This window comes from Globicephala melas, chromosome 3 (genome assembly GCF_963455315.2).
Source record: "Globicephala melas chromosome 3, mGloMel1.2, whole genome shotgun sequence".
In the NCBI taxonomy this organism is placed as follows: domain Eukaryota; kingdom Metazoa; phylum Chordata; class Mammalia; order Artiodactyla; family Delphinidae; genus Globicephala; species Globicephala melas.
Window position 1 is genome coordinate 105752852 of NC_083316.1, and position 26339 is coordinate 105779190.

At 37.4% G+C, this 26339-nt stretch overlaps 1 protein-coding gene across 1 annotated transcript in view; it reads right to left on the minus strand.

The window, feature by feature from the left end:
- Positions 1–465: 465 nt before the first annotated feature.
- Positions 466–26339, minus strand: part of FBN2 (fibrillin 2) — a 231314-nt gene continuing 205440 nt past the window's right edge. Inside the window, exons 50-65 of the mRNA XM_030869739.2 lie at positions 26085–26237; positions 25218–25283; positions 24778–24903; positions 24082–24201; positions 23058–23180; positions 22493–22624; positions 17444–17569; positions 15920–16126; positions 14844–14969; positions 13117–13239; positions 11646–11762; positions 10898–11026; positions 9064–9183; positions 4311–4542; positions 2697–2868; positions 466–840 (exon numbers count right to left, since the gene is read on the minus strand). Coding sequence (XP_030725599.1) covers positions 466–840; positions 2697–2868; positions 4311–4542; positions 9064–9183; positions 10898–11026; positions 11646–11762; positions 13117–13239; positions 14844–14969; positions 15920–16126; positions 17444–17569; positions 22493–22624; positions 23058–23180; positions 24082–24201; positions 24778–24903; positions 25218–25283; positions 26085–26237 — 2447 coding nt within the window. The remainder of the gene's footprint in view (positions 841–2696; positions 2869–4310; positions 4543–9063; positions 9184–10897; positions 11027–11645; positions 11763–13116; positions 13240–14843; positions 14970–15919; positions 16127–17443; positions 17570–22492; positions 22625–23057; positions 23181–24081; positions 24202–24777; positions 24904–25217; positions 25284–26084; positions 26238–26339) is intronic.

A 26339-nucleotide genomic window follows, 5' to 3' on the forward strand; every position in this document is an offset into this window, starting at 1 on the left:
AAAGAAAAACAAGTGAGTTTCCCTTTTTGTTTACATAGTTTGTTCATTTCTCCATATATTACTGCATTAAAAATAAATAAACATCTATATTTTTTTTAATTAGCAACTATAGCAAAATACCCAAAGTGTTACAGACTGCTAACAGGAAAAAAAAAGCTCACATTATTTTTGTGCATTTAGTGCCATATGCTGATCTCTTGAATATTTAGTTTTTTTTTTTTAATATATTTTAAAGTGAAGTTATATAGAAAATACAGTAACCACGGTTGCCTCTGTACTCAAATCTTTGGCCACACCAGAGTCTAATTATCACTCCCTGTGAGGGTCAACATTCTAAAGTCTGAGACAGGGAGGAAAGAAATAAAAGTCTTTTTTTTTCCTCTTTAAAATTAGTCATTGATTTCTCAGAGGCTTCTGAAGGCTGGCTGTGCAGGGATTTGAGCCTGGAACAAAGTCTGCAAGGGGTTAATAGAGTTGAATCTGCAGCCTCATTCTGAGAGCCTCCCCGAGCTCCCCTAGGAGGTAGTCGTCCTCATTGCTGTCTTCCAGTTTCTTAAGCTCCTTTTTCTTGTAGAGAGGGATGCTAGTGACTTCCAGTGTGTATGTGCCAGGCACGAGCTTCCTCTTGGCCGTGTGCAAGTAGCTGAGCCCATTCCTTTGGTGGATGCGGAAGATGCCATCGTCATTCCCTTGGGAGATGACATAGCGGATGTGGTTGTTGAGTGGCTCAATGGCGGGCATGAGTTCTAGGATGTGCTCCTTAGAGCCAAGGCCGGAAAGGTTGAACTTCATTTTCATGGGGCTGTCCATGTCGACACTCTCCAGGCTGATCTGTTCAACCTGGAGAAAGAGCAGGAAACGATGTGGGAAGACCTTCAACAGCACAGGTAGATGACTCGAAAGGAGCCTGTTGTCGGGGTGCAGCCACAAGGACGATGTATCTCTGCCCCTCTGCACTCTGCTTGTAACTTACTGTCAGCTGGGAGAAAAGGTCAATTCCACAGAGTATGCCCTGTAAATCTTTACGACTTCTCACTCAGCCTTATCCAGGTAAAGTTTCAGGTCTGGGCCTATGGGGAGCACTCACATTTCAAGTTTTTTTTGTTGAGTTTATGGACTATCATGCTTATTAATACTAAACAAGAGACAATTTAGGAAATGACTGTAATTTTTTTTTTTTCTGGAGTTAAAACGAGAAGTGCAGCTGTTATCTAACAGCAGGGACTGTCCCCAGAGGGCTCTTCACTCTGAAGGCCCAGGTTGATTTTATGGTCACAAACCGTGAGTGAGTGTCTTTGCTGGGAGCTGTTAGTGCAGAGGGAGGGAACTGCAGAGTCGTCAGGGCTCAGGTTTGAACCAGCTTTGGTAAAAAGCCAATGGGGCATGGCCCAGATGAACCAAGTCTCCCTCAGTCAGCAGTATGGGAGGTTTAGGAATGCTATTTCAGTAAGACAGGCAAAAAAAAAAAAAAAAAAAAAAAAATCAATGCATTGAGTGGATGCCTGCCAAAAACTTGAGAAAAGTGGTGCAGAAGTGCCCCCATCAGTGTGCAGACAAAATCCTGTCCCCAGAACTACGATGGGAAGGTTTTATGAGCAGAATTTCTGGATTTGTAGTTTGGGATACTTGATGAATATCTCAGTTGCCATATTTAAATATCAGTTAGACACCTCAGTCTCCGCAAGGTAAATGTAATGCTGGCCTATTTATTATTATAAAATAGAACCAGAGACTTTTTGGCTAGCTAAGTCTATCTAGTCTTACAAATAAGTTTCTGAGGCCCAGAAAACTGGAACAAATTGCCCAATTCACACAGCCAGTGAGTTGAAGACTAGGTTTTTTGATGGGGAATTCTGCAGTAACACTAACTGACAAGGATGGTACTCTCCCTGATGTCTGGGGGAAAACATCTCCAGATACTGGGTACTATTCGGAGAACATGTACGATGCTTATGCCAGGCACCATTCCAGGAGCTTCACAGTAATCACTCAATCTTCTTGTCAGCCTTCAGAGGTAATTATTTTTATTCCCATTTCACAGGTGAAGAAATTGAGGTAGAGAGAGGTTAAGTAAAATGGCCCATGTAACATGGGTAGTAAGTAGGGAGGATCAGGGAACATATTCAAAATCATGAAGTCTGTGGCCTGCCCCTTTAACCACTCTGCTAACTACTATGAACAGCAAAGACATAGCAGCAGCAGGCAATTCAGATCTTCAGCTCCTTACAAAATACAAGTTATGTGGAGATAAACTCTTTATGGGAGGAACACCTGTCTTATAAATATTACAATATAAGACCAAGTTGGCTTACCTACTGAAAATTAAAATCAGCCCAGTACATTACATATGTATACAACAGAACTGGACAGATTCAAAATAATTTTGGTTTTTGAATCATTTCAAAATAGCTATTTCCTAGAAGCCCATATTATTGCCTTCTGGCACAAATCAAAAAATGAAAACATACGATCTGAAACTGTGAATCTTAAAGTCCCCCAGTCCTTGTGTTTTGAGCTAAAAATGCCTCTAATTTTAATTTACTTGTCTCTGCCATAGTGTGTCCATGAATTTAGCCAATAAATTTCATGACAGTTTTAGCTTCACTGAGGCTGAAACCTACATAAAAGTTTACTGCAAAATATACGTGGCTCCATATGGATAAAATCTGGTGACAAAACAAAGTGAGGTTACTCACAGCAGTGGGTTTGGGTTCATAAACACTTCTCTTCTGTCTGCTGTCTTTCTTAGAGTAGCCGTTGATTTTGCACTCATAGCATGCTTCCGGGGACAGAGCGTTCTCTTCATCCACTTCTGCATCCATTGACAGGTACTGCCCTTTGTTAAATCCCATTCCTGAGACACAGTGGCTATTTGCAATAGGATGCAAGGTGATGTTAGACTTCATTATAATGTTGACTACTGTTTTCCAGAGGTAGAGCAGAGATTTTTCCAAAATAAGAACCCACAAAGCAAACCCTAAGATCATAAATATAAAAACCTAATAGTCTTGGTAACTCTTTTCTTCAACACTTAATACATGAGATTCTCCTTTATTCTGAACAGCAAAATTCTTCTAAGAGTGAGCCCCAAGTTTCCCCAATTTTCTATCCTAATTAGACTGAAGCACTATGTGTAGTTAAATCAAGAAGATAAAAATTAAGTATGAATTTCCAAAGAGAGTGCCAGAAGTTCTTTTTTTTTTTTTTGCAGTACGTGGGCCTCTCACTGTTGTGGCCTCTCCCGTTGTGGAGCACAGGCTCTGGACGCGCAGGCTCAGTGGCCATGCCTCATGGGCCTAGCCGCTTCACGGCATGTGGGATCTTCCCGGACCAGGGCACGAACCCGTGTCCCCTGCATCGGCAGGCAGACTCTCAACCACTGCGCCACCAGGGAAGCCCCAGAAGTTCTTTTGATTCAAAAGCCTGAAGCCTATGTTTTCTGCTCACAACAAAGCTCTCTGCTTTACCAACTGAGATTTCTGAACTCCAATTCTGGTTAGTGAAAGACTCAGCGAGCTGGCTCTAAATGACCCTTGTCTACACCACGACTTTTGTTTCAAGCATTATTATGTACCCACAGTGGACATACTAGTCCACGACCCTCAGTGTCTGACTCACACACTGCTCCTTCTGAGGAGGGTGACCCTGACTGACTCCTAAACTCTTATCTTCTATGCTGTTGAGCACTGACTTCCTTGAAGGAAGGATGCACGTGGCCAGAACCTCATCTGCAGCTGATAGGACTTGAGACAGCTGCACTTGGGAAAGTGCAACTAGCTGGAGGGAACCCAGCCTTGTGGAGACAGTGTCACACCAACCAGGCGCATCCTCTCTCTGTGCAACAAAAAACCAGATGAGCAAAGAGAGAAACAACTCCTTCCTCAGGGAGCATGGAGCTAGCACCTGCCAAAATTCACAGAAGAATCTGGGGTGAAGCCATTTCCATTTGTACTTAACTCAGGTGTCTCTGACAACACGTGAGCCACAGCATTTTTAGACAACTGCTTGTCTCTGGCCTTGAGGGATCCAACTGAATCCACTCAGGCCATTTTAAGAGGCAAGAGAGTGATACTGTACACACGTTTGAGTCTTATGCTCACCACAAAGGAGGTAATCCACATGCCTTCTTCCATGTGCTTCCTCCTCCTATTCCCTAAGTGCCCTGATCAATGCTTTTCCCTTGTGGGCTTTTAATCACCATGAACTGCCCCCCCTCCAGTGCCGGGTGGCCAGGCGGCCTGAACACAGGGAGGGCAGCCTGAGTTGGACCACGCTCGCCTTCCTGTGTGCGGGGAGGTGGAGGGCCTTACCCCTGTCCCACTCTGTAGTAGCCAGGTGGGCAGCCGCAGAGGTAGCCCCCTTCCGTGTTGGAGCAGCCGTAATTGCACGGGTTCTTGGAAGACGAGCACTCGTTCACATCGTGGCAGGCACTGGAGAACTGGTCGAAGGAGAACCCAGAGGGGCAGGCGCACTTGTAGCTCCCCAGGGTGTTGTAGCAGGAAGCAGAGCCACAGGCATTTGGATTGGAGCACTCATTCTCATCTATGAACATAAAGCAAGAGACTCTTACAAGGGGTAGGGGCAGTGGGGCAAAGAAGAGCCTGAGTTTCAAAGTACCTACGATTTTACAGGGGAAATAGCCCTAGAACCGTATTTTTTAAATGTTTACCCTGATGGTTGATTTGCAAAGCCTATGAAATTAAAAAAAACACAACAAGACCCAACAAATCCCCCTAAATTATGACTTAAACAAAACCTTGCCCCGCCCTTTTATATTCTGTTTGTACTAGGTTTTTCTGAATACCCTGGCAGCCTCTGGGGACAGATATTTGCAGTTTGACTACTGAAGAACTCTTCTATTCTCGTATCAGAAGGTTACTTCAAAAGCCTACACTTCAGATAGATTCACAGAGACAGAAAGAAGATTACTAATTGCCAGGAGTTGTGGGGAGGGAGAAATGGAGAATGACTTCTAATGGGTATGGGGTTTCTTTCTGGGGGGATGAAGATGTTGTGGTGTTGACGTTTGCACACTGCTGTGAGAATATACTAAAAACCACTGAACTGTACATTTTAAAAGGTGAATTTTATGGTATGTGAATTATATGTCAATTTTTTAAAAGCCTCTATTTATATCTGTATTTTTATCCATTCTCCCAGCAATTCCCAAAGCCTTCACTATATATGGAAAGAAAAACAGATAAAAAATTTAAATACCTTAAATGAAAATAACTGAAATAAACATTATTTAATTGAACATTCTGAACCAATAACCTTGTACACTTTTAACACTTGAGAATGCATCAAGTGCAGACTTTGCCTTCTGACATGGGTTTGCACCAAGCCATCAGCTGACATAGGTTTTACTAGTTTAATGACTCACATTATACCATAAATGCCTGACAGCAAGATAATTACAGGTTGATACTTTCAGCTGCTCTTATCATTTTTACAAATTCAAAGCTTGATTGTGCTTTTAACTTTGGAGACGACAATTTTGCTCTTAACTATCTGGTTGATACCTATTTTGTGGCTTGACCCCCCTGTGGGCTTTATTATAATCCAAATGTCACCCTGGGCACCAGTCACATTTGGTCTGTGGAATTCTTTCAAATTCTCATGACTGCACTGGAGCATAGTGTGTCTGTTTACCTAATACCTGACAAGTCTATGTTTCAGCCCATGTGGGGAAACAGGCCCATTTGCAATTAGGTGTACCCTTGGGACACAGCAGCTACAGGGAAGTGCTTATCTGCAGGAGCTCAGAGAGATTACAGAAGATGCAGATACAGTCTCAGTGAAGAGGCCTCTCACACAGGAAATTAAACTTCATTAACTACGGCACAGAGGTTATTGAGAGGGCCGATGTTATTAGGCACATTTCTGTATCGTGATTATAGTTTCAGAATTAAACCAAACTGCCAAATGTAGAATTCTTAATTACTGGATATGAAATGTGCTATGATTACCTAATATGTACAAATTCTTAGCCTTCATTTCATGGGGAGAAAGCATATGAATAAATTCTTAATAACCAGGCTACCTATGACATAAATATAACTATTTTATTTCTACATACAAAAGACTTGGAATTCTGCCTCAAAGGCTCATCTGCTTTTATAATTAAATCTGACATTTATATGTGGTGTTTCTCTCCTAATGGAGAATGTGAGTTAGGTTATAATTTAACAAAATGATCCTGCTATGAATATAGTATTCGACACTGTGTTAGGTAGAAAAATTACCAGGCAAAACTAGTTAGTTGAATAAATTGCTTTTAAACATACCACTGACATGAACATTTCTAAGTAGGTAAAATTTCTGGAAGCACCAGGATAGACTTCATGTTTATATGCTATAAACGTACATCACAGCATAATTCTATAGGCTTAGGTAATCTGACTTTGAAAATACGTTCCTGTTTGAGACCCACTTTGAGCTGACTCAAGCCTTGCTAAACCATGTTCAAGTTATTTTGAAAAGGACATACAAGGAACTAGAAGTTGCTGACAGCACATAACCCAAAGCTTCATATACTTAGAAGTAACCATATGCAAATGTTAATAATATTCCCTTATTTTCAATTTGGAATAATCGTCATGCTTGCATATATTTGAGAATGTTACCTAAATCTGTACAGTCCACGTACCAGAATGTTATAAATGTCTGTGGTAACTGGCTGGAAACTTCTGAAAGTATTCATTTGAATTAAAAACTTTTTTCATTATTAACACTTACAAGAACTGTCATTTTTCTTAAATTGGTAGTAGTATTAACAACATTGTAGGTTTACAATTTAATATTACTTAAGTTATCTGATGCACTAACATTTTTGTCTTTTTACAAGGGGACCCCACTTAAATCTGTCTGAAATACTTCATACTATATTCCCCCCTCAATCATATGAATAACTGAAGATATTTCATACCCATAGTGACAGATAAAAATGATTTGTGCCCTTTCGATTTGCATTTTGTTATAATGCTTGTTATTTTGCTAACTTGTTGCTTTTATTAGTTCCCAATGGGTTGTTTAATTCTCTTACTGCCATATATTTGAGTTAAAATTCCAACTGTGTTCTGTGGGTTCAAGGCAAGAAAGTCAGCAATTTTACTAGGGACCAGCTGGACTGCTCAACCCTGCACAGAAGAATCTCGAATCTTTCAAATTAAACCCCTGCTTCATCTTACTTACCAGGGGCCTGCTGCTTACAGAGGCCCATTTTAGCAGAGAAAGCTAACAAATTAATTCTTGCAGTTGGGGATATCTGCTTATGTATCTTTAGCTTTGAACTCATCTTTGAAACCACTTATCCCTCTGCCCATGGGGGTCTCTCCTGACTAGAAGGCACACTGGCCTCTGGCTGGACTCCAGCGTGAGCTGCTTTGGGGTGACTGCCTTGCTTAAGTGCCTATTCCAAGGATCCCAGCAAGAAGAAGTGGGATACATCACATAGCCCTGACTTTAAGTTAGACCAAATTCAGTGAAAACCTGTGTGGCTATTTTCGCACTAAATGCTTACAGACAAAAACTCCAGGAAACTTAAAAACGTAGAAATTGAGTTGATACTCCATACATGTTCCTATTTCCACTCATGATCACTTTAAAAACAAGAATTTTAGTTAAGCTGACACATGTGAAATATTAGAGGATCATTCTTTTGCTTTAAGTTCTGTAGAATTAAACAAGAAGCCGTGGTGTTAACCAAATAGAGGCTTGGGCCTCATATTTTATAAACAACACAATAAAATCGTTTCACACTGTTTAATAGCTATCTAAAAAAGTACCATTCCCTATGTTCTGAAGAGTGTGCCTATACTTTATCTCTGTTTATGAATCAATAAATCAGGGCATAACAACTTCTGCGACATTCTTTTTTCTATGAAGAGAAAAGAAGTAAACTAAACTTATGAAGTTATTTTGATTGACTGCCTAACTCATCATTTTGATAATCCTTTCAAACTCTGTCCTTAACTCCTAGATCATTAGTGGTTTTTGCATTTCCCCCACGAGTGTCTATTTGTGGTGTGGCTAAGCATCTGTCTTTAACCTGGCACAAGGCCACAGCAGACTTGCGATGACGTTCAGAGTTGCTTTCCCTCCTTTGAAATTTGTCTTGATTTTCTCAATTCACTAAACTGTCATTAGAAATTTCTTTTGAGAAGATCACCAAGGATAAAATCAGGTTAATTTATTTAGTGGATTGCTCACAGTAAAAGATCTGAAATACATGTGGGGTAATTTAAATGACTACAGAGAAACAGGAAGTACCCCGTTGTTTCTCAGCAGGACCACTGTTCCCCTTTCTGTTCTGCTGTGCCAGCATCTAATGTCACACTGTGTTGGATGGTGCCTCTATGAAGGGCATTCAAATGGAGCCAAGAAATTAGGCATATGCTAACTAAGTTAGCCAGCTATTCAAGTAGAGAGTAATGTTCTCTTTGATCAATCTCTCCTTAAAAGGAGAATTTCCATGACTCTATCAAGTGCAAGAAAGGGAGCTGAGTGCCTACAGATTTTATTTTATAAACACTTTTGTATGGAGTTTTCAATAGAATTTGCTGTAACTAGGTACTTTTTCTACCTTAAAATCCTTTAGCCTCTTCATTAAATATGTGACTGGAGAGCACAGATGAATGGTGCTCATTAAGTTGATCTGAATCCCTTTAGATTTATATGAGGGGGATGGATGGGCAATCCTTCAACCCCCAATCAAAAGATACTAAATTACCGATAAAAACCCTCTGACCTTAACATGTGAAGATGATGATTCTTGACACCATCTTCAGAAACTTAGAATTACGCCTAGCAGAAAATTAAAATTATGAAAGCTCTAGTTGAGTTACCATTTAGGTACTCAACATTTTTATTATGTATATTTTCAAATACACACATGTACAGAGACTAGTTTAATGGATCCCCATGCATCAGTCCTAAGTACTGGTTTTTAAGTTCTAGGGTTTAAAGGCTACACTGAAATGCCAGTCTTTATTGTTCGTTCTTTTTACTCAAAGATGCTTTAAGGTGAGAAAAGCAGATGCTGTGTAACAAGCGAGTGCTCACCGACACACTGATTCCACTGGTAATGCTGAATATATCCTTGAGGGCAGCCACACCTGTAGCCTCCCAGGATGTTCTGGCAGCCATGCTGGCACCTATGGTTTCCATCACATTCATCAACATCTGCAAAAACAATCCCGGCAAGATCTTTATGTAACCTTTCTTCTACTATTCTTAAATGAACTCCAAACACAGCCTGGGGTAACTATTATCACAGGAACAAACAAACAAGACATACTGAGGGGCTGTGATTTTTCCAAGTCACATGGTTATTAATCAGTGGTGGTGCAGAGAACAGTTCTGAGATAAGAAACCACATCATTCTTATGCTATCCACCAGCCATGCCACGTCAGTGCTCTAAATAACAACTTAATGTCAGCAAATCAACCATAGCAACCACAAATGTTGTGCATTTTGGATGGATTAACTACATACGGTATGATTTATTTGGTAAATGATATAAATATCTTTGCATTATATATTCCAGTAGGTTCAAAAGTGATTGACATATAATCCTCATTTTTGGGAAGATACAAGCACTACAGAAATACCTAAAAAGTATAATGGTTTGCACACAAAAAATTTTATTACCATTCAAGATTAATTAGATGCAAATTTAAAGTATTCTAAATATGTTATTTTTAGACACGATATAGTATTATGACACATATGGAATAATTTCTTTGTTCAGACATGCATACTCTTCTGGAATGACAACTGAGGCTTTGAAACCTACCCATAAAAAGTGAAATGAAATTGGCATGTCTGATGTATGCGTAACAAATTTATATGGATAATTAATAAATGATATCTTATGTGGATGGTTACAAGCCAAACCCACACATGGCAAGCAGCTGTATGTTCAGAATACTTTCAAAGTCTCAATGACTTCGAATACAAAATATTAAAATAGAAAATTTTTAAACTGAATTTTTCTTGGCAGAAAATTAGATACATATAAAAGTCCTATAATTCTTAGAGTATATTAAAAAACTTTGAGTAATTCTTAGAGAATATTAACAATTTTGAATATATTTCTAGAATTCAAAATCATATATTTCTAAGAATAATTAATTAAAGGGTGACTAATATCAATAAAGACATAAATTACAATTGTATATAAAAATATAAAGGGGATGTATATGCTCTCAGAATCTCTGGCATGAGCATTTTGTAAAAGCTACCAATCCTAGTACATTTGTCTCATACGCTAGCACATGCAATAGAAATACTGAAGAACAATATAATATTTTATTGACTGCAGGCAAATTCTTATTTTATTCCTACTTAAATGTTCCCTTGGACTTAATAGGAAATACCTATTGTGACAGAGACTTTATAGGAAATGCCCTTTATAGAAAAGAGAGTGAATCAGGAGTCTCAGACCAAATAAAATCGCCATCAGTTTTTCCCAGAGCTTTCTGTACATTTTTTCGGTTCTCTATAATTCGTTCTTTGTCTTACATGTAATATTTACACATTCAAGTATCATGGAACAGACATCCAATTTTTTTCTGGTATACTCATACACTACTGTAAACTAAATTAGGTACAGAATTCTTTTTCAGTTCAATTCTTTTTTAGATCAGTAATTAGGTAAACAGTTACTTTAGAAGCCAATTTGTACTCACAGAATTTTTGTTTCATCACATTAAGGTTTTCCTCTGCCCCCAAAATGATATATGAAAATTTATGAACAAAAAAATCAATTTCTGGGTTTTATTTTGTTAATTTTTTTTCTTTTGAGATGATCTCAATTGCTCATTGAGTGGCTTGGAAGTTAAAAGAAAACAGTTTGCTGTATTAGAATAAGAATATTTGAGCAAATAAACTCACCTTCACAGTTCAGTCCCGTGGCATCAAGAGAGAACCCTCTTTGGCATTCGCAGCTGAAACTTCCAGGGGTGTTTTGACAGATTCCTTTTGCTCCACAAAGTGAAGGCTGAGACCCACATTCATTGTTGTCTAGCAAAGCACAAAGTGGGAGAGCGTCAAGCTTCCCAATTATTATATGACTCAAATTTTACTACATGAAGTAAAAAGTGAAGTATGAAAGCCTAAGTTTCATGATGTGAAAACAGAATTTTAGGGAAATGTATACCATTATTCATGGTCATGTTAAAGGCAAAAATGGTCAGAAAAAATATATTTCAAGAGATTTGAAATTAGAGCATATTTTGGGTCAATTGAGGACATGGTTTTCGATAGTACAGACAAAGTCTCTTAACCTGTGTGCCTTCTAACATAAAAAAAAAAAAAAACCCAGCATATTCATTAGCATGTTCTAAACTACAGTGAGCCTTTACTCATATTTTATCTGAACAAACATGGTTATATTTAGAATGCAATATAAAGGCATTGCCTGGAATACACCTCATGTGCATGTGCTTGGACTATACAGGATTTTTTCCTTTGGATATTGTTCTAGTGAAAAAAAATCTATTATTAACAACATTTTTAGACCAGTAATTATGAGGGATTGGTTTTAATGTAAATACTGAGCCATTATTCTACCATTTTTTTAGTACAGTTTTAGGCTTCTACTAAAAGTTTGCAAAATTCCTCTTTTGTAGTTTTGTCTTACCAATACAAGCAGTGTGATGCTGTGTGAAACCAGGTGGACATTTACAGGTAAAACCTCCCAGAGTGTTGACACAGAGGAACTGGCAGTTGTGCTGTTTGGTTTGACATTCATCAAGGTCTGCAATGAAAGAGAAGCCTATGAAAATTGGAGCAGAGTTATCTGGCTTTGCCTCCTTTCTCAGGAAGCCACAAGGAGTATTTCGTCTAGATTTTTGTTGGAAGCTTTGTAGATATCCATATGCATATGGCAAGGAGTTTCTTTTCACATACTTAAGCAGCATAAATATCATGGGCTACAATGATAGGATGGCTAAGGTGATACATACCACAAAGTTTTCTTAAAATAAAAAACTGAAAGGATGAATCATAGTGGTGTTCATGAACTGTTCTCAAAACTAATATCCAAAGGTTATAATTCTTGTATTTAATGCACAGTTTAGCACATGGCTGGTCACTTATTTCTATTAAAGAAGGGATTAAACAAAAATAAAACAGAATCTGAAAATTGATGAAGGTCTTAACACAAACACTGAGTCAGGTTCTCAGGATCCAAATGAAAACACCATCATAAATACCAGAAGAAGCAAAATCACAGCATCTGTAATTCTAGTCATAAATGGAACTAGTATTTGAACTATACTGATAGAAAACTCAAAATCTGATTTTGGTTGGATTGGAACTTAATATGGGAAAAGACATTTAAATAAATTCACAGAGCAATGTAAGATGCAGACAAGACTAACTATTTTAAAGCTTAAAACACACACACACAGTTGCACTCAAATAAAAATAACTATAAACGTGCAAAATTAAATTGACTCATAACGGTTCACTAAGTAGAGCCAAGGGTATAATATTGCTTCCTATTATTTTATTCTATTTGTTTTTTGGTATTTCTTGGAAATAAAACTTCATCTTCTTGAGAATAAACTGTATTTCAAAAATTTAATTAGACAGGAATTTCCTCAGTCCATTATTTTCATACCGATGAGGTTTACTATAAAATTGAACATATGAGTATAGTATTGAAGCTCTTTTAATTAACTAATTTAGTTTGATAATTACTACTAAAACTATGTAAGCAAAAATTTAAATTTACCTATTCATTTTCAATCTTCTGCAGTAAATGTGTAATAAAGATAGTTTAGAGAAATGAAATCTCAGATAAGCAACAAAATAAATATTATTTTAGTTGTTCAGTCTCTTCCTTCACCATAGCTTACTGTATTATTTAATTTATTTTTCAGTTTGGGTGGTTTGCTGTAAGAAGCAAACCACTGTAACCCGGGTTTTAATTCTCTCTGCCTCCTGGCATGTGTCCTTTGGTAGAATTTTCTATGAATCATAAAATGGTCACTAGGAAGATGTGCTTTAGTGAAGGTGAGACACACAGTATCATCCCTGATTAGCTGACTTTGAATCTGAAAAAAGAGAGGACTCTTTTTTCAGAAGAATGCAGACTCTTCACTCACCTTTGCATGTCTTTCCGTCCTCCTGTAGGACATAGCCCCGAGGACAGGAGCACTGGTAACTCCCCTCTGTGTTCTTGCAGATGAAGTTGCAGGGTTTTGGGGACTGTGAACATTCATCAAGATCTAAGCAAAAGTGATGTGAGGATTAAATTATTGGTTAGAAGGAAAAACCAGTCCCTTTCCTCCCTCCATATTCTCACTTCATCTTTTTCTTTTACTCTTCAACTTAAAATGGAAAATAGAAATGAGGCACAGAACAATTTTCTCTAAATTAATTTACCGGTTTACTCTGTCGAGCGTGTCTTGGGCAAATATTATAATATCCGGAACAACTGTCTGGGTTTAAAAAAATACACTAGATTTTTTTAGATTGGGTGTACTTTGGTTTACAGCTTGAGAATCATAAACTTAAAGGCTAGAGTTTCTTTCCTTTGACACGTGGATGTGGCAGGAATTCTCAACCTCTCTTAGCTGACACTCCCCTAAGAATCTTTCGGCATCACAGACTGTGCTGGAAGCCTCCCACTTCCCCCTTCAGATGCAGTCCTCACCCTGGTCCACCCTGTTTTCGGGCCCAGGAGGCTGAACTGCACAGACACCATTAGCAGGCTCTCCTGCCCTCTGCCTTCAGGCTGGTCCTTAATTCCTCAATTCCCTCCTCGCAAGATGGGATCAGAGGTCACAGATGCTCTCAAGGCAGGTCTCTGGGCAAAACTTCTTCCCTCTTCTAAGTTTCAACCTTTCCCTCTATCTTTGGCCCAGAGGTGGTACAGTCCCAGCACTCAGCATTATCCCTTGCAGTTTCTGCCCACTCTACCCGCACCTTTATATACTGTCTCTTTGTCAAAAACAAGTCTCTGTAAACTGTCCTCATTTGAATATGCCACCTTCTTTCTGCTAGGACTCTGATAGCAAATCACCTCCATTTCCCCCATAAAACACATTGATTGATAGCCCACAGAATGCTAAAAGCTCATGATTGATAGCCTAGTCTCTATCACTCTCTTGCCCAAACAAGTGAGTTGAATGTTTACTAAGATTTAGTTTGGTTTTTCTTAACCTTTTCATGCCAGGTATGCTTGTTATTAAAACAAGTTGATGTAAGTTGATGAAATATGAAGGAGAAAAGTTTTTTTTCTTTAATGAAAACTAAATGCTTTGGAAAGACTCAGAAAGGCAAGCTACCAACCCCCTCCAATTGTCATAGAATGGTGTCGATGAGACAATAAAATAAATTAGAAAAAGAGATTGTAAAAATGTAGAAGGTCTCTGTACTGAGACTGCTTTGCAACTGGAAATTTTAGATGATGCTTAATTGGCATATTTTATGCAAAAAAACCACAATGAGAAACAAGCAAAAAGCACTCTCTCCATATGCAAACACACAATTTCACAATCAAAAGTCCTATTCTTTCATTAAAAGAATGACAAACAAACATGCCTTTATACATTTTAAATTAAACATAAAATGTTGAAAATATATTTTTAATAATTTCTATGTTTCCCTAATTGCACAGACTTTTTGATGAATTAAACAATTCTGTGTCTCACATTACTAGACAAGGCCTTGGACAACTCCTATGATATTAAGAACCACACTGCTGAAAGGAATGGCATTTTTTAACAAAATGTACATTCCAAAGCTCCATAATAAAGATACTCTGCTGACAGTAAATGACATGTAGGAAACAACCACCCAGATGCAGAGACGCCTCGCCTCGCCTTACCTACACACGAGGTTCCGCTGATGTCCGTGGTGTAGCCAACCTTGCAGAAGCACCGGAAGGAGCCCATGGTATTGATGCACTGACCATTGGTGCAGAGATTTGGCATAACTTTGCATTCATCAATATCTGTCCACCAAAAACCCCAAGGCAAAAACAAATGTAATTTAATACAGATGCAAGAATAAAACTGGTTAGAAACTAAGAGAAATTAAGGAATTGACAGATCATTAAGAACCAACATTCATAATTGTGCTGGTGTACCTTTTCATCATTCAGTCCAGTGGCAACATAGAAGGGAGAGAAAAAAAAGAATCTGAAGTGATAGGAAGAGGTAAACAAAAGGAAGGCTATGTTGAAAGCCCCACTGAAGTCTACTCGTTCTGCAATCTAAGTATGAATTATTTTTTGGGAATCTAGAAAGCTACCCCTCTGAAGTTCAACTAATTTGGAATTTGTGATAGTATACCATGGATTGGTTTTAAATTCACACTTGTATTAGACTGAAGAAAGGGTTTCATTAGCAAAGTAATCAAGCACAGGGTCGAGAATCTGTATAGTAATAGAGGAAAATGACATTTTTAGGACATTAGTATACTGATTGTACCAAAAAAATGGAAACTACTAATCATTTATGAGACTTGCTGGTTTGTAAATATGTTGCCAACAGAATGAGTCCCTGCGTACACTCAAACAAATGCGTTACACACAAACAAACAAGTAACCTTTATTTAAATGAAGCAAGTATAGTTCAGGAGTTATCCATGGGCTTTGGGGTTAGACAGATATGTTCCATTCCTTGGTCCATCCCTTAAAAAGGCTGTGATCTTGGGAAAATGATTTATCGTTTAAGCTTTGTGCTTCAGTTTCTATCTTTTAAAATAGGAATAATAATAGATTTTGCCTTTTAGATTTAATATGAAGATTATACCTTTCAAAGTCTCTGAAGCATTAGCGAAAAGCATATACAACCACAACATACACACACATATTTTAGCTATTATTTTACTTCCTTCAAAATTAATCTGATTTAATGTTCACTGTGTTAATAATATGCATGAATTTCCTCAACTCCTTACCTCTTCCATCAGTGGTATATCCTGGGCCATGAGGACATATCCTTTTGTACTGGGCAGTTCCAGGAAGTGGGCAGAGCTCACACTGGTGACCCCAGCCTCGCCCCCCATCGCAGCAGCATTCTGACTTTGTGACAAGGTTACGGCTGCTGGATGCCATCTGACACATGGTCTGCAATACCTCTGCAAAGCAGAGTCCCTGTCGATTGTCTGAAATGAGAATGTAGTTAATAGGCATCAGTGTCAAGGAACTGACACCTTGGTCTTCAAATTAAATAGGACAATCAATGTTCTCCTTAGAAATACTTTCTTAAAAGCTAAATATTCTTTTAAGACAATGTTTAAGACAATGATTAGAAAGTTTTGTTGGAGATTAATTTCACGGAGTGTTCTTTCACTAAACACAGTTTATTAAATTTAATAATAAGTGAAACTATACTTAAGAAATAGATTTGGGATTTTTCTTTTTTTTTCATCTGCAGGTAAGTGATAGTAAACTACCATTCCTGTAGAATCCAGATAAAAGGAAAATCAAAGAAAATTATTTCCCTTTAAATAAGCAAATGAGCAACAGGATTTGTTTTTGAAAAGCAAATTCTAGACTATGTTGTAATTTTGGTACATATTCAATCTAATCTCCTGTATTTTAGACATCTAAAATACTGTTCAAACATTGGATTAAGTAGTTTTTTAATTATAAATAAAGGGATTTCAATGATATAAGTAGGCAAAGAGATCTTTTATGTGGTTTTAAGAACCATCCTAATGAACTGTTAATATGAACAGAAAAGAACACTTTTTCTGTAGGCTATCTTTTCTATTTCCCAAAAGGTCTAGATTTAAGACAACAATAGCCAATTTCTTGACTAATAATTTCCTAGGATTTGAAGCAGATGACAGCATTTTGAGAACAATCTGATGTAGTTGAAATGTTCTATTTTTGCACCAAATCCAGTGATGAGTGCTAGTTCTCTGTTTGCCTTAAATTTTACTACTCCATACTTTTACACCTGCTCATAATTAACTAAAATGGTTTATGATGTATGCATGTTATCATTAAAATGTCTGAGACTTATATTTTCCAAAAGAAAATATTTTGTAAAACATTTTCCTGTACCATAAAATAAAAATCAACTTTCACTGCATTTTTGAAATGTGGCATATTCTTTAATATCATTAATACAGCAAAGCTTACCTTACATAGCAAATATTTTCTTTTGGAATTAAATCATCCCCTGATGTAAGTTTTACTAAAGTCACATTTTCCATAGAGCTTAATTAATCTTAATTTTGGAAAGACCATTTAAGATGGTTATTTACGTTAAGCATAGACGTAGGTACAACACATACATATACGAATATGTCATTTTAATAGATGTCTACCTTTAAGGAAGAGGTATGTGGATTATTACTCAGATTGGGGAATCTGTTTAGCAGACAAGGATACATATGTAGAACTCTTCTGTGATGATGTCACAAAACAGATGTTTCATTTACCAAGTAAAATATACTCGTTTATCAACTTACCAAGGCATTCAGTTCCTGAAGAGCTTGACTGAAAGCCTTCATTACACTCGCACCTATAGCTCCCAATAGTGTTAACGCAACGCCCATTTTCACAGATTCCTGGCTTGGTCCTGCATTCATTTTCATCTTTAGAAAAGCAAATAATGTGAATCATGAGTAGACTATAAAATTGTAATTTACAAGTTTATCTTCTAATGGGTTATATCATATTTAAAACTTCCTCACCAAAATACTAATATGATAGAATACTAATTTATTTTTAAATATACCTCATCCTTCCAAGATGGGTTCTTGGTTAACAAAGTGTTTTTTTCCCTTTCCTTCTTTTCCTCTTCCTCTTTTCGGGGAAGAGGTGATATTTGATGGAGAATAAGAAAATTGGCCTCCAAAAGGGATTACTTGACAAGGAGAGAAAGAACTTTGGGGAAGAGGATGCCAATTTATGTGATATGAGAGAGAGGCTGAGGGCGGGAAAGGGGGGGGGTAGGTGTTAGGGAGAGGTGGAGGGTAGGGTAAAAGGGCACTTAGGCCATGGATAAAGGACAAGTTCCTAGACTGCCTTTGAGTAAAATCACAGGAGTGGAGCAGTGTGTTAAGGGCGGCTAATGGAAGAAGGAATTTAGGCCGTACTGCTCTTTTGATTGGTGATAAATAAATAAATATATTAGAGCAAAATTGTTTTATTAAAATCCCTATGTACTTACTTATTGTGTTTATTTGATATTTTGTAAATTTTGTTTGAGGTATTTTTCAAATCAATGTTGTCAGAAGCATGAGAACTCATGACAATTAAATCCTTCTGATTAATTGCTCCCTTCATGTCTATACTTTTCAATCTTCAATCTGTTAATATTTATTTTGCATGTGCTTGCTTTTTATTAGCATTTGCCTTGAATATCTTGTTCTACCCCTTTATTTTCAATCTAGCTCACATTTTGATTTGGTACGTTTCTTGTAAAAAGCACCAAGCTGCATTGTAAAATAATTTTTAAAAGTACATTTGCCTTTTAACAGAAATTTGAACTATTTCCAAACTGATATGTTTGGACTCTTGCCTGCCATTTTATATTATTTTATACTTACCATGCTATTGCCCCCTTCTCTCAATATTTCTTCGATCAGTCTAGTTTTCTCTGCCCTCCTCTCATCCCTAACTCATGTCTGGAAGTTGTAATCTTCTATTCTTCCAGTGGTAACCATGAAACAACTTCAACATACACTTTAATGAATATTTTTCTATTAATATCAAGAGGTATCTGTTTCAAAAGCTTCTGACCATAACGAGTACCTTGGTATGACTTCTTTCTCTTCTCTCCCTGTGTCACCTGCCATGTTGATGTGGTCGAGAAATTTTGGTTTGTTATGTTTTTGTTTTTATGGACCACCAGCATCTATTTAAACCACATAATAAGGGTTACTGGTTTCTTGGCTTACCATTGCTTCACGTATACTACTACTTCCTCTTGAATTAACTTTAAAAAATATATTGGAATATAATTTGGTAATCATTTCAGAGAGGGTACGTGGGTGATAAATATTCTACAACACATTTCTGACAATGCCATATTTTTGTTTGCTTTATCACTAGATTGGATATAAAATTTTAGTTCAAAATTATTTTTCCTTAGAATGTTTTGAAAATACTGATGCTCCACTGTTTTCTTTTATCCAGTATTAAGGTTCATTTGTAGGGAATCTGGTTTTGCTCTCTTGGGAGCTTTAAGGATTTTCACTTGCTCTTATTGTTCTGAAACTCACTGTGATGTTTCTTGTTAAAGATATATATTTTTTCTTTTAGGAAACTTATTGCATAAGTTTTAAAGTATACGCAAAAGTATTAAACTGAGTTATGGATTTAAAAAATTGTACAGTGTTTCTTATTTCTAGAATCTGAGGGTTCAAGGTCTACCTTCTTGACCTCATCCTGTCCCTAATGTTGATACCTTTATTTTGATTAGTATTTTAGTTGTCTGATTTGAATTACTTTTTTCAAGAAGGGCGTTTGTTGGATATACTGAGTGAGTTCTGCCATGTTTGATGATATATAGTACAGCTTTTATACTTGAAAGATAACTTGATGTATCTTAAAGTCTTGGATTACTTTTGCTTTCACACCTTTGGCACTGAGAATCCCTGAGATAACTTGACAAAAAGAAATTACAATGGGGACTTCCTTGGTGATGCAGTGGTTAAGAATCCCCCTGTCAATTGCAGGGAACATGGGTTCGATCCCTGGTCTGGGAAGATCCCACATGCCGTAGAGCAACAAAGCCTGTGCGCCACAACTACTGAAGCCTGCACACTGCAACTACTGAGCCCACATGCTGCAACTACTGAAGCCTGCGTGCCTAGAGCCTGTGCTCTGCAACAGAGAAGCCACCGCAATGAGAAGCCCGCGCACTGCAACGAAGAGTAGCTCCCACTGGCCGCAACTAGAGAAAGCTCGCACGCAGCAACAAAGACCCAATGCAACCAAAAAAAAAAAAAAAATTACAACGGATCTCATGCGTAACAAGTCAGAATTGTAACAGTGTCTTCCATACATGTTATTTCTACCCTTTCATACACTTTGAGAAACATATATTACTCTATAAACATGACTTAAGAGTCTAGGTTTAACTTGGTTTTCAGATCTTGTAAGAACAGTGTTTTCAGATCTTAGAAAAACAGTGTTTTTGAAAGAACCACTGCATAACCAAACCTCTAAGGTGATCTATTTTAACTTTATTAAGTAGTGGATTTCGAATGAAATATCTATTAGATTAAAAGAAACTATGAAATCCAATTATAATCTGATGGGTTGTTGCAGAGATTTAAAAATTAATTTAATATTACATATGTAATTCAGGAATTCACTCTTTTGTAAAAAAAATTAAAATTGACACATACAGTTGAATTCACTTCAGACGAGTAACCTCTAATAGCGTCCCTGGATGTAATTCTTTTTCTACGAATTGGCGTTTATATCCTTTTTCTCTTAAATTTTTGCCCACTAATTTTAGCATCCATCTGGATCTTGTCTGCTTTAATGTTATGTTTTTTGTAATTCAAAACGTATAACTGAAACATATCTAAAAAGACTTGATTGCTACAAATCTTAGATTTATTTTCTTTCTTTTTTAAAAATTTTCCTGACAATGCAAACAAATGTTGGGAAATTTCTCTTGAGCATAAGATTTTCCAAGTTGCCACAGAAACCTAGTAACGATAGAAAAGATTAATAATATTTTACAGCTTGCATATTGTATAATGAACCTAATAGAGTCTTTTAATTTTTAATCTATTTGGCCATTTGCAGAGAAAATAATACACCATATTTTTCCAGTTTGATAGCTAAAATTCAGATTTTTCTGGTTGCTGAATACAGTAAAATGATATAATTACCTTATATCCCTCTTGATTCGTGTTATATCATCAATCTTACTACTTTCAAATCATTTTTCTCTCCTAATAATATTCATTACACCAAATTTATTAAATATTCACAAGGCCTTAAGTCACACAAAGCATATTTTGCTTTTGCATGCACATCTTGTAACTAAATATATGTTATCAATAGTGAGAACCTGGAGTGTAATTTGTTGTGGAAGAAAGCATGCTGGCCTTGGGGAAAAGCTTTTGTATTCCAATATGATGTTGCAATATAAACACAAAAATAAAGAATTAATGGTTAAAAATAAATAAATAAATCTTTTCCTGTGTATTTACTGGCTTGCATATGTACCTACAGAAAAAATATTGTATGATTTACAATTTTCTTTAAAATATGACACATTGTATATATTATTCTGTAACCAAATATTTAGTTATTTTTACTTCAGTACATACACATATCTATTTTATTCCTTTTAACTGCTCTGTAAGGTTTCATAGCATTGCCATGCCACATTTATTTAGCTGTCGTCCTGTGATGGGCATTTAGGTTGTTTCCTACTCTTTTTTTTTTTTTTTTGGTTGTTACTACAACCAAAATTTAGTGGACATCCTCATGTTTCTTTTCCTATGGTAGATTCATTTTTAAAAACAAATTTACTGAGGTATTATTTACTGGCTATAAAATTTCCATTTTTAAGTGTACAATTTAGTGATTTTTAGTAAATTCTGGAGTCGTACAGTCATTGCCACAATCCAGTTTTAAAACGTTTCCATTTCCCAAAAGGATCCCCAGCAACCGTTTACAGCCACTCTCCATTCTGACTCTTAGCACCAGGCAATCACTAATAGATTTATTTTAAGAAATACTATTATTATGTTATTTTTTCCCAAATAAGAAATTATTAGTAATCTTCAAATGTTCCTCCAAAAATATCCACATTTTTCCAGGTATTGGAGGTTAAAAAGGGAGCACAGCAGATTATTAATTAAAGAAGGGGAGACACTTATTCTCAAGAAGGAGGAAGACCGTGTCGTGGGCTGCAGTGCCTCAGGCGACAACACTTTAGGGAATAAGTGCTGAGATACTGGATGGGGTGGCCACGACCAGCTTACATGGTGTGATACTTCAGTACTCATCATAAAATCATAACGTTTCAAATTCCTGAGGTGATCTTAGAGCCCCAGCCCTACCTCCTCCCTTTAATAGATGAATTAACTGAGGTCCAAAAACATTAAAAAATATGGCTAAGTCACAGAAATACCCAGCCTGTAACAGAGTTCTGGAGATTACCTGCCTCATTACTCTCCTCATTCATGGAGTGATACAAAAGCGAGAATATTAACTCATACTTTTAATTTTGCTACATAAGTAAGTGGCATTGTTTCAAGGAGTTTTTTTCCACACTTCTAAATTTAATGATTTAGATTTACAAGACAGAGAATTATGATAAACAAGAGGGCATATATTCTAGGACAAGCATAATCTCCACTGTATTATCCAGAACCTACTGTATTAGCATGGACCCTGAGATCGAAGAAATCTAGCTATATAGCACAGCCTTGAAACAGCTGGAAAATAGCTGGCTTGCAGTTAGGATGATTTGGGAATAGCGCTGTAAATCTGTCTTGGAGTAGAAGTATTAAATAAAAAGACACCATCCCATAAAGCCTTACCTACACAGCCTTCTCCATCAGGCCTTCGGGTCATCCCAGGCGGGCAGATGCACATGAAGGTGCCAATCAGATTCTTACACATCATGCCCCTAGATTCACAGTCATGTAGCCCTTCAGCACATTCATCCAGGTCTATAAAATATTTTTAACAGGAAAAACATAGAAGTAAGAAATTTTCAGGAACAGGGTATTGTTTAGTATTTTTAAGTCACTTTTTTGGTCTTCTGGCTCTTATTATGTAACAGAGAAAGGAGGAGCCCAGTCTTTTTCAACCGTTGGCTGTATTCTAGATTTATAAAATTTCAGCATTGGTCCTAAAGATAAGAAGTTCAGGAAAGGGCTATCTTTGCTTTAATAAGAGCTCAAGAGTGTGACATCTTATTTTTGACTTGACTGGACAGACCATCAAGTATCTTGTTATCTAGATATGGAAATCTACCAGCAATGTTGTCAGATACATTTCTCTAAAGCTCTAGAAGAAGACAGCTGAGAACCATAAACTCATTAAAATATATTTCCAGCATGGCAAATAAAGTGCTAACTACTCCCCTGTCTGTAGCCTTACCTTTGCACATCTTCTGGTCTTCCCTGAGGGCATAGCCAATCGGGCATGTGCATTCATAGGACCCGAAGGTGTTCATGCAGCGGAAAGCACACAGCAGTGGGTTCTGGGCACACTCATTGATATCTGATCAAGAAAACAGGTAGGCATGTGCTCAGCCTAGAGTTCTAATTACTTGCTCAGATAAACACTGATGTATTTGCACCTAACTCATCCTCCAACAAATAACAACTATAAACTCTGAAAAAAATACAAAAACAACACCTCAAGTGGTTTTTAGTGGTGAACTGAAAGTCAGCAAACAACAGGCAAAGAATAGGTTCTCAAATTTTTTTTTCCTGTGGATAGCACCAGTCCTGACAGCAGCACCTGGCAGCTAAATCTTCAGTAGAACCTTTCTGAGCTTCTGTCCAGGAGGATTCAGGGAAGGGAGCCTTGGGGCAACCAAGGCTGCTGAAGAATGAGGAGGAATCCCAGAAATGAGAGGACCAGAGGTAGAGAAATACCTTTTTCATTTTTTTGCACAAACGCAGCCCAAGTTGCTGACTTAACCATACATGTGTAGGCCAAAATCAAAGAAGCTAGCCACTAGGGTTTAAAGAACAGAACTGAAATCTGAACCATTGTCTTCCATAGGCCTGACAGTCCACTTTTATGTTTATCCAAGTTAACTGCCTGCTAAGACAAAAGCGTCAATATTCTTCAAAATAATATAACTGATTCCAGAAAACATCATTCACAATATCCAGGGCATAATCCAAAATTACTTAGGAACCAGGAAAATGTGACCCAATCTCAAGGGAAAAGATAAGCAACTGACGCCAACTCTGAGAGGACCAAGATGCTGGAATTATCAGACAAGGGCTTTAAAGTAGCTTTTGTAACTATGCTCACTGAGATAAAGAAAAATATGTTTGTGATGAATATAATCATCAATAGAACGTCAGAATAGTATAAATAAAAGCTGAGACATGAAAAACCCTTTCTATATCAAGAAGAAATAATACTAAAGAAAAGTATCACTTGCCTTCACAATTCATCATGGGCCCTGGCTCAAAGCCTTCGTTGCAGTTGCATTCAAAACTCCCAATAACATTGGTGCACGTCCCATTTCCACAGGGATTGCCAATTGAACATTCATCGGTATCTGAAAGAGAAGAATAAGAAAGTGCCACAAAATCTGGAGAAGGTTTAGTTTTATAGGAGTATGCCCATGAATATCCATCTGGCCCTCACACATGTCCCAGATCTGTGCAGGGCACACATGACTCTTGCAACCCCCCTTGGCCTTGGCTGGCTGGCCTTTATGCAGAGAACCCCGAGAGATCAAGTGTGCAATGATCTGAGCCTTCAGACAGCCGTGGCTTGCCCTAAAAAAAAACACAAACCCAGGGAGGGATGTGGTCTTCTGCCACCAGAGCAGAAGTGGAAAGTCATAAAGTAAAATGGATCTCTTTCCCAGTTAGTGGTTTTGGCAATTGTAAATCTCTAGACACATCAGAGTTTGTATATTTGGTTGAAGGCAGAGGTTGGGCAACTCTCCCCATCTTCACATAAACCAGGTCTACTGGAAAATGTAGAATGGGAGAAGAAAGAGCAGTTACTAGCTACTTATCCTGGCTTTGTAAATCCCACTGCCACCCATGGGGCCTGAGAGACCTTTTGCTGAATATAAGAAAGAAAACAGAACTTTCAAAGTGTGAAATGTGGAGTCAGCACTTACCCACACAGCGTACTCCAGTGTAATCAAGGTTGTAACCCATTGGACATTCACAGCGAAAAGACCCATCTGTGTTGATACACTGACCATTTGAACAAATGCCAGGGCTCTCAAGACATTCATTGACATCTAAAATACAGAATCACCCATGAACTCTCTTACATAAAAAGATATGCCCAAACTGTATATATCTATTCAAAAGAGGCTTAAAAATTTTAAAACATATAAACAATTCTTTTATCAGAGAAATATATAATGTATTTCACATGTTACAACATAGTCTTATGATAAATATAGTGCATATGATAACTATATAATAAATATTGTATTTGTGTATTAAATGCAATATACTATGTTATACAGTAAAATCAGCATGATTATAAAATAAATGTACAAAAATTTACTTATGTAAGACTATAAAAATAAAATATATCAAACCACACCTTCACGGGTATCATGAAGACTAGGAACAGTTCCATGGCCATAGGGACACAAATCCTGGAATGCCACTACAGAGAAAAACACAAATTACCCATTATCAAAGAGTCTCAACTATCAGAGAACTTAACTGATTACTGATAATACATGAAATGAGGCTTACTTCTCCTCTACAAGGCTGTTTTTAGTAAGAGTCTTTCTATTTTTATAATTTATTGCAAAAGCAACGCTGAGCATATTTAGAGGTCACCTGAGCTTGTTGAGCTCCTCCCAGAGCACCACCTATGGAGGGTGTCTGCTTCTGTCTGCTTGCTTGTTTAATGTTGGTCAGCCAAAGAGCCTCTCTGCCCATTACACACAGAAGCTACCTCTGGCCTTCAGACCAGGCCAGTTCCAAGACTGCTGAACAATTGTACCCTTCAGCTGTGCTAACTAGATCTGTGAGGTTCTTGGTCTATTCCTGCAAATGGCTATTGTGCTGACTCAGCTTCTCAGAACATCACATAAGAGGCTGGGAGCCACAGCGTGGGATACAATACCCATGTGGGACTCCCGCAGCAATCTGGAATATAATTTTCATCCCCTCCTTGGATCTCTTGCCCTGCACCTCTCAAATTCATTCCTTTCAAAACAAGTAATACTAGCCTTGGTGGAAGAAATGAAATAACGTGGTAACTCCCTGCATGTACACATGTTGAATACAAAAGTTGAAAGAAGTTCCTGAGACTAGGTTGCTCACTGAACCATTAAAGTTTATAAGCGAGGGGATAATTTCATCCTCAAAATACTCATAAATTACATAGTCCAACTGGGTTCCGCCAGACAGTCCCAAACTAGTGCAAAGTGGCATTTTATGTAGTTGTTGCTCTTACCTTCATCATCTTTGGGGCACAGCTCACAGGGGTCCCCCCAGCCCTCTCCTGGCATCTTACTACAGCAGCATTTTGCCTTTGTGGTATTGAAAGCTTTGGGTACGGAGCACTTTCCATTTTCAAAGTTTGTGAAACAGAAGCTCTGGCGAGTATCTAACCAAGAAAGCAAACATCACAGATCTCCTTACTGGTCATTTTAAAAGATGGAATAATTTGTATATAACTCTGTTTCCGACAGAACATTTCTCATGGGCT